This window comes from Nothobranchius furzeri, chromosome 2, assembly GCF_043380555.1.
Source record: "Nothobranchius furzeri strain GRZ-AD chromosome 2, NfurGRZ-RIMD1, whole genome shotgun sequence".
Taxonomy (NCBI): domain Eukaryota; kingdom Metazoa; phylum Chordata; class Actinopteri; order Cyprinodontiformes; family Nothobranchiidae; genus Nothobranchius; species Nothobranchius furzeri.
The window spans coordinates 55,235,873-55,249,738 of NC_091742.1; the positions used below are offsets into that span (position 1 = coordinate 55,235,873).

The 13,866-nt window shown below is 42.2% G+C and overlaps 1 protein-coding gene across 2 annotated transcripts in view; it reads right to left on the minus strand.

The window, feature by feature from the left end:
* Positions 1-13,866, minus strand: part of LOC107377333 (NACHT and WD repeat domain-containing protein 2) — an 86,977-nt gene that overhangs the window by 29,523 nt on the left and 43,588 nt on the right. For both annotated transcript variants that reach the window (XM_015946860.3, XM_015946861.3), the window contains exon 4: positions 11,711-11,827. In XM_015946860.3, the coding sequence (XP_015802346.3) occupies positions 11,711-11,827 (117 nt within the window). The remainder of the gene's footprint in view (positions 1-11,710; positions 11,828-13,866) is intronic.

A 13,866-nucleotide genomic window follows, 5' to 3' on the forward strand; every position in this document is an offset into this window, starting at 1 on the left:
TAGTTAATTAAGGAATAGCTTAAAATTAGGGATGCACGATATATCGGCATCAATATCGGTATCGACAGATGTTGGTGATTTTTTTTAACAAATTGGTATTGGCCCGATAAATAAAACTGGGCCGATATTAACAACCGATATTTTTTCCATCTTTTGGATGGGGGGTGGGGGGGTGATGTGTATTTGTTTAGTCATGCGACAGTAATTGTATTTATCTCAGTTTGTGGTGTGTGTACATAAAAACATAAATTCAGCTTTAATTATTAATATTCTATACAAAATCTGCTGATTTTAGAAGCATTAATGTCAAAATATCGATATTGGCAAATATCGATAATCGGCCTTAACAGTGAGATTAATATCGGATATCGGTATCAGCCCAAATATTTCATATCGGTGCATCACTACATAAAATACTGAATACTTTCAGATCCCATCAAAGTACAGCTACTCATTAGAAGACCACCCTTCTAAAGAGTGATGACATAAGCCTTTTTACAAAACAATGCCGTCAATTTGCCGCAACAACGTGGTGGCATCAGGGACCCTTAGGTCGTTTACAAGATCAGACCGTGGCGGTAATGTGGTGCAATCGTGGCAATGTTATAAAAGTTTAGGTGATGGCGGCATAAAGGGGGTGTGGGGGCGGTCTCTGCGCTGCCGCAGACTTCCGTTTATCTTGGACATAACTTGCTTTTTATTGCAATTGAAGCCGTGATCGTTAAGTTTTTCTTAACAAGCAGCTCCTAAAGGTGTCTGTCCCCATCAGTCCCTGTGCAGTCTCTGGTGATCTGAGCTTCAGCTCTAACAGAGAGGCTCGTGGAGCTCTGCGGCGCTCCAGTTTGCCATCTCAGCTGATTTTGTTCAAAAGCGAACCTTATTGCCCGTGTTTACTTTCACTTTCAATACGTTTACCAGCCGTAGCTCAGCAATAACTCCTCACGTCATCATGACATCTGCCTCTGTTGCGCCAGGGCGCATACGACAGACCATTACCGCAATATTACTACCAAGCCTTGCAGCCTTGTATCTGCAGCCTCGGAGTTGTGTGCAAAAAACCCCACGATGGAAGGAATGCAGACAAATGCTGTGATAACCCTACCTAACCCCCCCCCCCACCCCCCCCCCCCACCCCACCCCACCCCGGCCTTCAGATTGTCGTCTCCACATCGAGGTCATCAAGATGGAGGCACTCACTGTGCTCTGTGCTTTCCCATGACCTCCCACCCACCTGTGGATCCAGTTGGCCGAGCCCCACACAGGCTGCTCCCGCTGAGGAAATCAGGGTCCCAGCCCCCCCACCCCCACCCACCCCTACCGGGTCTCATGTTGTGAACTGTGACGTTCGTGCTTATATGTTGGGTGTTTTTTTGCATAGTAGAGCTACACCCTGCCAGTGTAACTCTGCTAATGCCTTTTTCTCCCTCCCCGAACTCTCCTCATGTAATCCCCTCTTCATCTATTGAAATGAGCGCCGTTATGGCTGCTCTCGCGGTCTGCCTGTATCTGTCCTGTCTATATGTGTGTGTGTAATCTTGCTCAGACTGTTCTGTGGAGTCAAGTTCCTATGCTCTGGTTTGTTGGAGAGCTGGCAATAAAATTCTCTCTGATTCTGATTCTCTGATTCTGAAGCGAGGCGGAACGAATGCCGCAAAATTCCCGCAACTCCATGCTGGCATTGCGGCAATATTACACAGATTTGCCGGTTTGGTGTGTCTTGTAAAAAGGGCTACAGTCTTTTTAGACAGGAAGACGCAGGTAGTCCCACTTCAGATTTGTGAACACCACATGCTTCAATTCAGTTCAATTTTATTTATAAAGCGCCAAATCACGACAAGAGTCGTCTCAAGGCACTTCACATAATAAACATTCCAATTCAGGTCAGTTCATTAAGCCAATCAGAAATAATGTTTCCTATATAAGGAACCCAGCAAACTGCATCAAGTCACTGACTAGTGTCAGTGGCAATGCTTGTGTGTGCAGGCCCCACCTCATAAACACGATGAACTCCTGCTCCACCCAAGACCTCAAACAGAACAGAAGCTTCTCCTCTATAACATATCACGGGGGGTCCCATTTACACGACCTAACTAAAACCTCGCAGTGACCATCCTTCTTAAGACTATTGAATGAAAGATACCCTTTCAACAGATTCTGCATTTCAAAAAGTTATTGAGAAATAAATCCATCCTGTTTTAATTCACTGAATATCTTCTACGCTGTGCCATATGTACAGCGTTAGCATATGGAGAGCTCAACAGAGTTCATCCATTTTCCACATGGATGATCTTGTGGTGGTGAACGTCTTGATCCTGGCATGTTTTACGGTTATATAATATCGACTTTCTTTGATTAACATCCCACAAACAAGTTACGCATGACTGGGAACTCTGTAAACTGTCGTAGTGTTGTGAAGTCAACTGTAATGCTGAAAAGGAGATGTAGCGCAGTGAAAACTCAGAGAACAGCCGCTCTCCTTGTTGCTGACAAGGCTTCTGTCAGCTTGTCTTATAATGATACGGCAGGATGAATGGAGCGGGTGACTGTGTGAGGAAGCGTTTACGGAAACACTGAAAGGATAAACGCTAAGACTCGAGCTTCGTTTCCAAATGTTGAAATCAGCCAGTGTGTTCCCACCTGTCAGGCTGCGTTATCAATAATCATCTTCTTGGCTAACGAAAGGCAAAATGTAAAAGGTGTCCAGGTTGTTGACTGATGGTTTTAACACCCTGTCTAAGCTGGAGACTTTTCCAGGAATAAGGCCGCATTAAGTGGATCACCACACGGCAGCTGACATGTTAAAGCTTCAATCTTTGTATTTCAGCCCATGTGTATGGTCATGTCTCACATTTGAGGAGGATTTGTGAAGTTCTTATGACTCCTCGGCAGGCGAAGGTGCGAAAAACCCAGGAGGCTAAAGCAAAGATAACCCAGTGGCCAAATGCAATTTCAGTGTTAGCTGCTCTCCTCTGCCTCCCTCCTTCCTCCTCAGGCTTTTCATCCTTGGAGTGAGTTTTATACTCTGACTAAGTGCACTTTATCTGATGAACCCGTTGGGAGAGGCAGCTGAGATGTTGTGCACGGCTACAGTATGAATTAACAAATCAATCACTCATGTGGTCAATTAATCCTCAAAACACAAAGTCAGCTGTGCAGACATTTGCTGCATAGCAGATGCAAACACCACATTTCTAAAATCTGTGATAAAAGGGAAAGTATTAGGGATGCACCAAAGGTTTTCGGCCGAAAACACCCGAATCACCAAAATAACATGACCGGAACAAGCTGTCAGCTGAACCCAGTTGAACCCCGTTTTCATTTCATCTCTTCGTCCCAGAGATCCAGGAGCTGCCCCAGAGCGCAGGGACCCCAGGGAGACTGCGACCAGAAAAGCCCCCGCCCCCCTCGAGAGGCGCAGAGGATTGCCCTGGGGGGTCACAACCAGCGGCCGGCAGAGTCCCGGGAAATATCAGCAGCAAGCCCACAGGCCCGCCCGCAGCCTCCCAGGTAGGACGTTTTCTGAATCATGAGAGCTCATAGACAAATAAGGATTCAAATTGGACCTAACGATCATACCATTGTGCTTGTGACAACAACTTTAACATGTTTTGCTTGCACATGTTTCAGCTTTCTTCTGGTTTGTAATTCTTTCTAAATATGTTTTCAGGCAGGGGCGCCTCCAGAAATTTTTGATAGGGGTGGCCAGATGGGGCCAAAGAAATTTTTGGGGTGGCACACCAAATTGGTCCTTGTGGTAACTCTGGGAGAGTTTACCTGTGGCGATGCGCCTTTATTCGTTTTGACTAAATTAACAGTACGTATCCAAAACATTTAACTTAAATGTTACAAACACAAACATTTCAGAAAATTTACATGTCAGTTATTTAAAATGTTATCATAATTAAATAAAAAAAAAATTTGGGGGGGGGGGGGGGGGGGGTTAATTCACCTGTTGCTGTGTTAAAAAAACTATGGAGATAAACACTTTTTTTAAATGGTAAGCAGCAGAAACATATGTATTTCTTTTACTCTGATTATTTTTTTACTCATTAATTGTAATATTTTTATTTTTGTTTTACAATTATGTCTTGAATAAACAAGATCAATATATAGTTTGACTGAACATTAATATGATTTGTTAACACTGGCTTTTCCTTGGGGGGCCAGCAATTTTCTAGGGGTGGCCATGGCCACCCATAGCCACCCCTTGGGGGCGCCCTTGTTGTCAGGCGGTAGTGATCACATCCCGTTCCATCACCCCAAGGCCCACATAAGCTCTCTTCCTACATGTTCAGTCATTGATGCCTTTTCGTCTCTATCTTTGTATCCTCACGCACCATCGACACCAACGACTCATCACGCTGTGCAGACCCTGGCTGCCGCTGAGCAGCTCTGCCAGCAAGCTGGTGCCGCCAGCCAGCAGCCCCAGCCGCAGTCCTGTCGGTTAGCCGCTCGTATCTTGTAGAGTAACTTCCCTGCCTGTGACCAATGAACACTTTGAATCCATGTTTGGGTTTGCCGACACGCTACAACCTTTTCCTGTGGCCACATGATTCCTCCTCTGTGAATCTTGGTCATATTATTTACCAGGAACTCTTAGTCAATAGTAAAGTAGCTAGCCGACATGCTAGCGCTGGAGTCTGCTTCCAGCACATTTCCTGCTATTTTTAGATCATGAGCCCAGCAGATCTTGTTTTTAGTTAGTGATTAACTGCTCCTGTAGAAACCAATGAAGTATGAGGAGACATTTCAGCAGTTAGATTGACAGCGGATTAAAACAGAATCTAGGGGGTGCTAAAACTGCAGTGTTCTTTTAAAATCAGATTAACTGACCAAAAATAGTTTATTTTTCTCTAGTTTGTCAAAAAGAAGCATCTGAATCCCCATCTAATTCTCCGGATTTCTGTCTAACCCTGGTTCTCTGACACTGTGAACAGGTAAAATAGCCAACGCTAAAAAGTCAACAAGCCTTCAAATATTGACTCATTTAAACTTTTATCATTTGGCTCCAGATGGATAGAAAAAGCCAGGTACTTAGCAAGAAACCAACTGGATAGCTAGCTTGTTTTTCCCAGCAGGTGATCAACTCAGAATTTTGAACACTGCCTTTGATGCTGTAATTATCCACAGTTAAAAGTACTTCCTAAGATTTATTTTCACTGAACGTGCTTGAACATTCTACATTTTTAGTTATGAATGCATCAAATAGGAAAAAAGATGAAGAAGTATGTTTTACATCAGAAGAACATATCTGTGCTCTTCTTTCATCAAAAATCTAGCTTTGCAATGTTCTACGTGACCTTGTTGCAGAGTTATGCAAACACAAACCTCACAATTTAGAGATTTTCCACTGCTGCTCGTGCATGTTGGCACGACTCATCGTACTTGGTCTGTTAAGTAGCTAATCTGTGCCGCCACATAAGTACTTACATCATGAAAATGGCACGGAGAATAAACGAGGGAAGAAAGATTATCTACGGTATCTCTGATGCTCCTCTTCAAGCCAGAGCAGAATTTGAAAAGCTCTGTTTTGTTTACTGGTGTGCATCCTTGAGGCACCAAGGTTTTTTGTTGTTGTTGTTGTCAACAAAGAAATTGGAGACTTCTGGAAAGCGGAAGAGAAAAACGAGTCATGGCTTGTAGTCATGCTTAATCTTTGGGTCAATGACACTATCACCATGCCAACCCTTGGTATCACCATGGAAACCAGCTTTATTGAACTTGCAGTATGAAGGCGAAATCCCTACTGCTAAGGTGTGGCTTGTATGTGTTTGAAGCTTCGACAACTTTGTGCTCAAGGGACTGAAATATGTTAAAAAACACATCACAGATAAATTTGCCCTTGTGAAGTACACTCACTATGGAACTACAAGTCTTCTGGGTGGTATTATTTTGATACTGGATGAGTTTTTCCAAGCTGATCATTAAAGCACAACAAGAAGTTCTTGAGAAAGAAACCTTTTGCAGATTAAAGCTTTGATGCGCGTGCTGGAGAGATTAAAATGGTCTCTAGTTTCCAGCAAGGATCCCTCATCGCCTACAGCATACCGTCTCAGTTCTCCCTGAAGTATTTCTACAGGATCAATAACTAGCACAGAAAAAAATGACTTTCCAGAGAGCTCCCTGTCTTCGTCTTTCCTTCCACTGATGGATCTTTGATCGGTGTGACAGAGGATATGGTCTGCACACATTTTTCCTTATGTCTGTTGAAGTGACACATGGAAACCTCCATGGGTGAAGGTGATGGTGATAGTGTGAAAAAGACAACGAGCTGCTGATTTGTGTCTGAATCAGGCAAAGAACAAGAAGGAAATTGAGGGGAAATGAAAGGAAAGGAGGCCAATTGAGGAGAGACTGAGAATTGTAGGCCAACAACGCCCCATGCACACCCACACATTTATCCCCCAAAATGAAGGCTTTTATGATTTTTTTTGATGGTTTCTCTCATATTTACTTGTTTATCTGGAGATATCGCCTAGTAAAAACCAACAACCATCCTCCAGAGAAGGCCCGCACAACCTAAAACTGTCACAAACTAGAATCTTAGACTCTTTTTAGAGAATCGGACACCACTGCTCTGAGCTCCCTTGTTATGCAAGTGAGGGTGGGGGGTGGGGTGCAGGCTCCAAGCCTACAGGAAAAGCTGCCACTGACTTTGTCATCTCTGAATGGGACTGTGCCACAATCCTTGGATCTTCAGTATAAAATCCTGCACTTATTAAAGATGTTGGATTACTAGAATATTCCATGAAAGATTTACCAACCAGATGGGAGGGATGAATGACTAACTTATGGGCACTAAGCTGAGTCTCAGTATCAAGAAATAGAAGGACGGAGGAAAACGTGTGACCGACAAAGAAGTAAGGGAGTGTGTACATTCGATCTGTGTTCTATGTGGTGGCGTTTGGGACCAGCAAGGGTAAAGAAGGTGAAACTGCATCAACAACGTAAGACCAAGAGACTGAGAGGAATAAAGGAAATAATGCTAATGTACTACTTTACAGATGTCGGGATCGCAAGTGGGAACACAAGGTCAAGAAATACAGAGTAAAGTTGTATTAAGTCAGGTTCTTTTCATTTATCAGTTGAAAAACAAAATTTTATTTTTGTTTCTGAATAGGAAACAGAAAACACATAACAGGTCTTGGTTTTCCCAGACGGTATTTGTATGCCCTACTGTACGTCGGGAGTCCGCACGGGGCAGGAAACGCAGATTCAGACAATTTGGCCTCGATTCCAACAAGCGTGGAGTGATGCTTTACGTTAGTGAAAAGAAATGAAAGAAGAGTTTCGTTACTTTATTATTCCGCTTTGGGTGAAAACCAAAAATTATACATTTATTGTTCTCACGCGGTATCACATGTGATTATTTCAACAAGCCGAGAACATTTCTCTTATAAACATGAAATGTCCGGTAATTACATAGCGCCTTCTAGAGAATCATTACGTCTGCATTCAACTCTAAATTTTAAAGCAGACTTGAGCAGTTCTGTGTTCATTTCCAGACATCCTATAAGACACCATTAGCTCTGACTGTTGCTCATCGCCATAAAGTTCTGTCTGCTGAGGAAAAAACAAACCTTCCTGGCATGGCTTGTTTTTCCAGTTCGTATTTAAATCTGAGACTATGTGCAAAACCAGATATTTTCTTTTATTTTGTATCTAATTATAATTTCCTGTTTTTATTGACAATGGAAAGAACAAATGTTACCCAGACTTCAAGGCCTTAGTGGTGCCAGTGGTCATTGGGGCACCTGGGGGCTGTGACCCCCAAAAAGGAAATTTGGAAAAAACCTTGTCCAGAAGAATGAAGTCCTAGGAACACTCATGACAGCGCAGAACCCTCAAGCATCCACATCTGTGGTAGGGGACCAGAGCTATAGGTGAAAGTATAAAAAAGCACTAAAGTTTTCCTCTCCACTGTCGCTAAATGCTTGCTTAGTATGAGGATTGTTGTCAGTGACTCCCTGCGATCTGCTGGGTTCCTTATATAGGAAACTTTTTACTGATTGGCTTAATGAATTGACCTGTATTGGAATGTTTGAATGAAATAGAAAAGTTTAGTCCTAATATTTTTTGACTATATTACTTTTGTCCCATTGATTGGTCTGTGACGCATTAGTCCTGATGCATTGTATTGCCCTGCTAAAGGGGAGTGTTAGGGCAAGGGGCACCTCCAGAAATTTTTGATAGGGGTGGCCAGATGGGGCCAAAGACATTTTTGAGGTGGCACACAGAGGTACTGAAAAAAATCAATTCAAGTCTGAATCGGGATTCTTATTTATAAAGATTCAGAATCGATTCACAAAGGTTCAGAATCAATTCCAGGAACTGAAATGTTTGGCATGTTACAGGTTTGAGATGCACTTTTGTCTGTTTTTTTGGTCTTTGCTAGGAGAGTTAGTACCCCGTTTACTTTTGTGGTCCCATCAATTGGGATGATTTATTTTTGAATCTGCTGATAAGAGGGGACTAGAATGTAATTTTTTCCATACTCAGAAATTTGAGATATTCTCATATTTATTTTCTAAGTTGATAAGTGAGTACTCAGGATTACTCATTGTTTATTTTAAATTATTGATAAATGAGAGAAAACATTTTCCTTTGTAAGAAATCTGAGGCACTATTTTAAAACAGGTTGAGGACTCAAACGTTAAACTTGTTTCCACACATACTTAAAAAGTATTTGACCGTATTACTTTCAAAGCTACTGTTAGGTAACTAAAGATTTGTTATATTTTACATGGTAAGCAAAAATGAACGTTGCCTTTTGGTCAAAAGATTGTTTCTGGTTACAGTTTTAGAATCATTTTATTTTACTTTGTAAATTAGCTTTTTTTTTTTAGCATGACCAGTTTAAAGTAAAATAAAAAAATTCCCATAGCTTTAACTAACTTGTACAACAAAGTAGTTAATCCTGGAACTGACACCCTTTGTTAAATTTGATTGTGAATCGGTTTAAATTGAGAATCGATTCTGAATCGAATCGGCACCTCGAGAATCGGAATTGAATCAAATCGTGAGTTGCTCTGAGATTCACATCCCTAGTGGCACACCAAATTGGTCCATGTGGTAACTTTGGGAGAGTTTAGCCTGAGGCGATGTATTGCATTGCTCCTTTTTTCGTTTTTATTTAAAAAGAAAAAAACAAAACAAATAAAAAAAAGAAAATATCAGTACGTATCCAAAACTTAAATTTTACAAACCCAAATCGTATCAGAAAAATTAATTTTTGCTATTTAAAATGTTATATAAATTTTAATTTGAAAAGGTACTTTTTCAGGTTAAACCTGTTGCTTTGTTCACCAAAAAAAACAATGGAGATAAAAACTTTTTTTAAATGGTGAGCAGCAGAAACATATTTCTTTACTCATTAATTGTATTATTTTTATTTTGTTTTACAATTGTGTCTTGAATAAACAAGATCATTATGTACTTAGACTGAACATTAATATGATTTATTAACACTGGCTTTTCCTGAGGGGGGCATGGCCACCCCTTGGGGGCGCCCTTGGTTAGGGCGGACGGAAATGTGTTAAACTGAAAGTAGTGAGTGCAGTTTGGGATCAGAGAAAATAAGTCTGGCCTGAGGAGGTGGATTGTATGTGCCCTGCAGGCTGAGCTCCTGTCGTATACCCATAATGCATTACCGGTGATCTCTCACCTGAACCCTCCTTTCCACCGGAGCCGTCAGCAGCACGTTACTGCAGCAGCACGTCTTGCTCGCGTAAGCTGCTGCTTGGCCCTTCCCACGAGACGCGAAGCAGCAGGGGAGCAGCTGTCACCGACAGAGCACGAAGTCACACGACATTAGCAAAATCATGCGCCACTTTGTCAGTAAACACAACAACAAGCAGGGGAAAACTAAGAAATCACGTTAATAATTATCATAAACTCACCATGTTGCCCCAAAACTGCAGATACGTCACTCCATGCGTTATCCTTCTTGACGCTGTCTTTATAAAAACTGTGACTGGGATCAAACAGGATTGGGTACTTCTCCACTCCAGTAATCAACCTTTCGTCGTCCATTATGGAAAAACAAAGGAGGCCGCTAGCTATGTGATAACTTTTTTTTTTTAAGTAAAGCAACCGTAAAGCAGTACGTTTCATTATTCTGAAAATCTCGGGAAGCTTCGCTCCGTTTCCGCGTCCGATTTCCTGTCTTTCCTTCCCCAAAAATGTCGAACTTGACCCGTTTCAGAGGCGTCGCACGTAGAAAATAGAACCGGCGCGTAAGGGCCGCGACATGCTGCTCCTGAGACGCGGCCGACTCGTGCTGCTGACAGCTCCGTCACGGCTCCGGTGGAAAGGAGGGGTCAGGTTCAACCACTGAACTCCAGCTGTTCCATCTGAATAATTCAAAATCAATTCCTTTTATGTCCTTCTCCTCTTTACACTGTTACTGAGTTGCAAGAACACACATTGCTCAAAACAGCCACACACTGAGTGGATTATTTGAAATAGGAGCCACATTTTTAATATATTCTTCATATTAACACATTTCTTATCAATGTATTTCCTGAATGAATGATGTTTTGTGGCACATAAACGAAGGGAATTACATAAACAAAAAAATAAAGAAAAGCACAAACGACAGAAAAAAATACTTATATAACAACTCGGGCGTGTTTTCCTTTTTTATTCTTATTGAATGCTTTTCGGAAGTATCGGATAGGCACCCGGTATCTGTAGATACTCAAAATCAAATGACTTGGACTTCAATCGGGAGCAGACCAGAATATCCCTGTTGTATACCTATGATCTGTGCTCTTGTCAGATGAAGCACCATAAAGCCGTCCTTAAATCCCCTTTAAATTTGCTCTTTTGGAACAGCACATAATTATATTTGATAGTTTTCAGATAAATTTACATTATAGTTAGTTTATGTAGTTAAAAAATAAAAAAGCCTTGAAAAACATGGGACCCTTTAAAAATTCTTAAACATTGGCCCGTCTGGGGGCAAAATTTCCACACATCTGGTTTAAGACTTCAGCAAGGTGCTGGATTGACGAGAGAACTTGGACGACGGAATAAAACAAGAAATGTTAGATAAAAACTAATATTATCATTATTGAATTAATATTAAGTGTCTTGACTGTTAAACATCTGGTGTCTTATTAAACGCAGCTTCACAGCATCACAAGATCACAACATGCCCTACGGGTTATAAATTGTAAGTCGCTTTGGATAAAAGCGTCTGCCAAATAAATAAACAAATAAAACGTAGCTTCATCCTTTTCATCCTGTTGATAGATACCAGGCTCCAGTAGGTCTTACAGGGAGGAGTAGGAGGACGACCTTGCCATGGCACCGACCTTTATCAGTAAAACTCCCTGGAGAAAGTCTAGCAATAGCTTTGTTTGATTTAGGGTGCACCTGGAGGAAGTTTAGACTCCCTTTTACAGCTTTCCACCTGAGAGTCTAAGGAATGTCAAAATGTGTGTGCGTTAATCCTCGTGTGTGCTTAATAAATGCTGTCGGAAGGCGTCAGCCTGATGAGAGTGAACTGAGACCCTTGTTTGGTGTGTATTCTTATCCTCTCCACTTTGCAAAGTCTAAATTGATTGTTTATGATTGGTACTGGTGTTGATTGATTGAGTACTATAACCTCCTGTGCTTTAAACTTTCCCTAAGGTAATCTTGGATTGATACCCAACAAGAAATTAAAATTTTCTGTCACAATTTTTTAAAAGAAAGCGATACTCACAACGAAGCATGGTCCAGCTGACGTCTTCAGACACTCCTCCAGAAGTTTCATCCGGAGTCTGTGCAGCTCTGGACTGTCCCACTCCTCAGGATCCACTCCCCAGTACAGGTCCACCACCTCGACACACACAAACCATGTCAGCAAACGGGCCAATCTTTTCTAGGATCTTCAATAGAAAGGACGGTTTCTCCTCTCCCAGAAAATACTCTTAATAACTGAAATATTACGACACTTAGAGCAGCTTCTGAATAGGGTTCAGCAGGTTTAGAAAGCAGAATAAAGTCAAACTATTTTAACCTAAACACACACACACACACACACACTCTCCCTCAACACATTCATCACAAGTTCTGGCAGTTTAGACAATTCCAACTGTAAACACGCCACAGGGGGAATCTCCCACCAGAGAGAATCGTGAGGAAATGCCTGTGTGTGTGTGTGTGTGTGTGTGTGTGTGTGTGTGTGTGTGTGTGTGTGTGTGTGTGTTTGTGTGTGTGTGTGTGTGTGTGTGTGTGTGTGTGTGTGTGTGTGTGTGTGTGTGTGTGTGTGTGTGAGAGAGAGAATTCAACGCAGCGGTAGTAGCACCTCTAACAGTACAACAAGCCCTCCCGCTGCAGCTTCCTGGCTTCCAGACAGCTTTTCTCTCTGAGGTTTGGACACGTGTCTCATAATGATGCGCATCATCCCATCCAGGAAAAGCAGTTGAAGTAAAGATGGAGTCTGATGCAGAATCCCCTTTCTGCTCCTAGTTGTGGTTTGTTGTTCAAGGACTGTTTCCAGTATAGTTTCAAATAGCCAGGAAAAGAAAAGCTGACACATCCATAGATCGTAAAGGAGGTGAAGTCAATAAAGGGGGTGAGATGTGGTGTGAAAGTGGGCAGGGTGACCCTCTCCTCTGACATCACTGGTAGGAGCTGCTTCACTGCTGTTGTGCACCGCCGAGTAGCCGTATTACTGCAAAAGTAGACAGGTGTCTGTCATTATCTGATACGAGTCGAGAACTCACAGAATGGTGCTGTGCCATCCTCCCTGCCCACCCTGTGTAGGTATAGAAAACTGTGAAATGCAGGTTAGGCAGGACAGTTTTTCTCTGCTTCTCTACGATGATTGGCTTAAACTTCTTCACCACGCCGCTGAGTCGTGTTGTCAGACAAGAGTACCACACGTGCATATTTGCCACAAAACTCAACTCGCGTATCCGCAGCTTTTTGCCTAGTTTAGAGGGGTGAGTCGTACCAGCGTAATTAGATGCCAAATTGAGTACCGGCTACGCAAAACGCGTACAGGTTGGCAAGTCTGGAAATGTCTGAAATGAGTGAACAGCTTCTTCTACAAAGCTGTCATGTAGTTTGAATGGCTGGTCTGAGGTCAGGAGAGTCAGTAGTCTATCTAAAATGTGGAAAGTTTAGTTGAAACAGTTAATTTATGACTGGATTGATAAGCTTACAGCTAGGCTGATTGGGCCTCACACAATAATAGATTGCTGCCATCCTTCTGAATCCTTCTAGCTCGGCGTCCTGCGCCTGCTGATGACGTCACACTAGAAGACTGGCAGGACGTACGACTTACGAAGGTTAAGTTACCACGTTCAAAAGCATTTAGGTAGTAAATAAATGTACTAACAAAACTGCTAAACTCTTTCCAAACATATGTGAAAGAAACAAATCGAAAAAGGGATGCAATATATTTTGGCTGAGTGGTATCGCCGTAGAATGATGATGTCATCGGCAGGCACAGGACCCCAAACTGCAACGCCAGAAAACTGGCATTGCATTCTCTCGTTGCAATTAACTGAAGGACCGACAAAGTGTGAGAAGTCACGCCGAGGTCGCATGCTTTCTGCTCCACAGGTAATAAACCGTAATGTTTGTTAAACAAGCGACAGTCACGGCGATATGCAGCAAAACTACCCTGAAATGTATGCATGTACTGCCCCCTGCCGCCAGGAAACCGCCATTTTAAATAAATTCAACTGAAAACTGATGACAGAAGAGGTCCTGACACACTTGTCGCTGAAAACAACAACAACAACAACAAAGCCAACTAACAGATTTACAGAAGACTCACACTTGACTGAGCTAGTTGAACACTTTCCAAACCTGAAACTAGACAATGTTTTGCTTTCCACCTTCAGAAGATGACTAAACAGTTAGTGG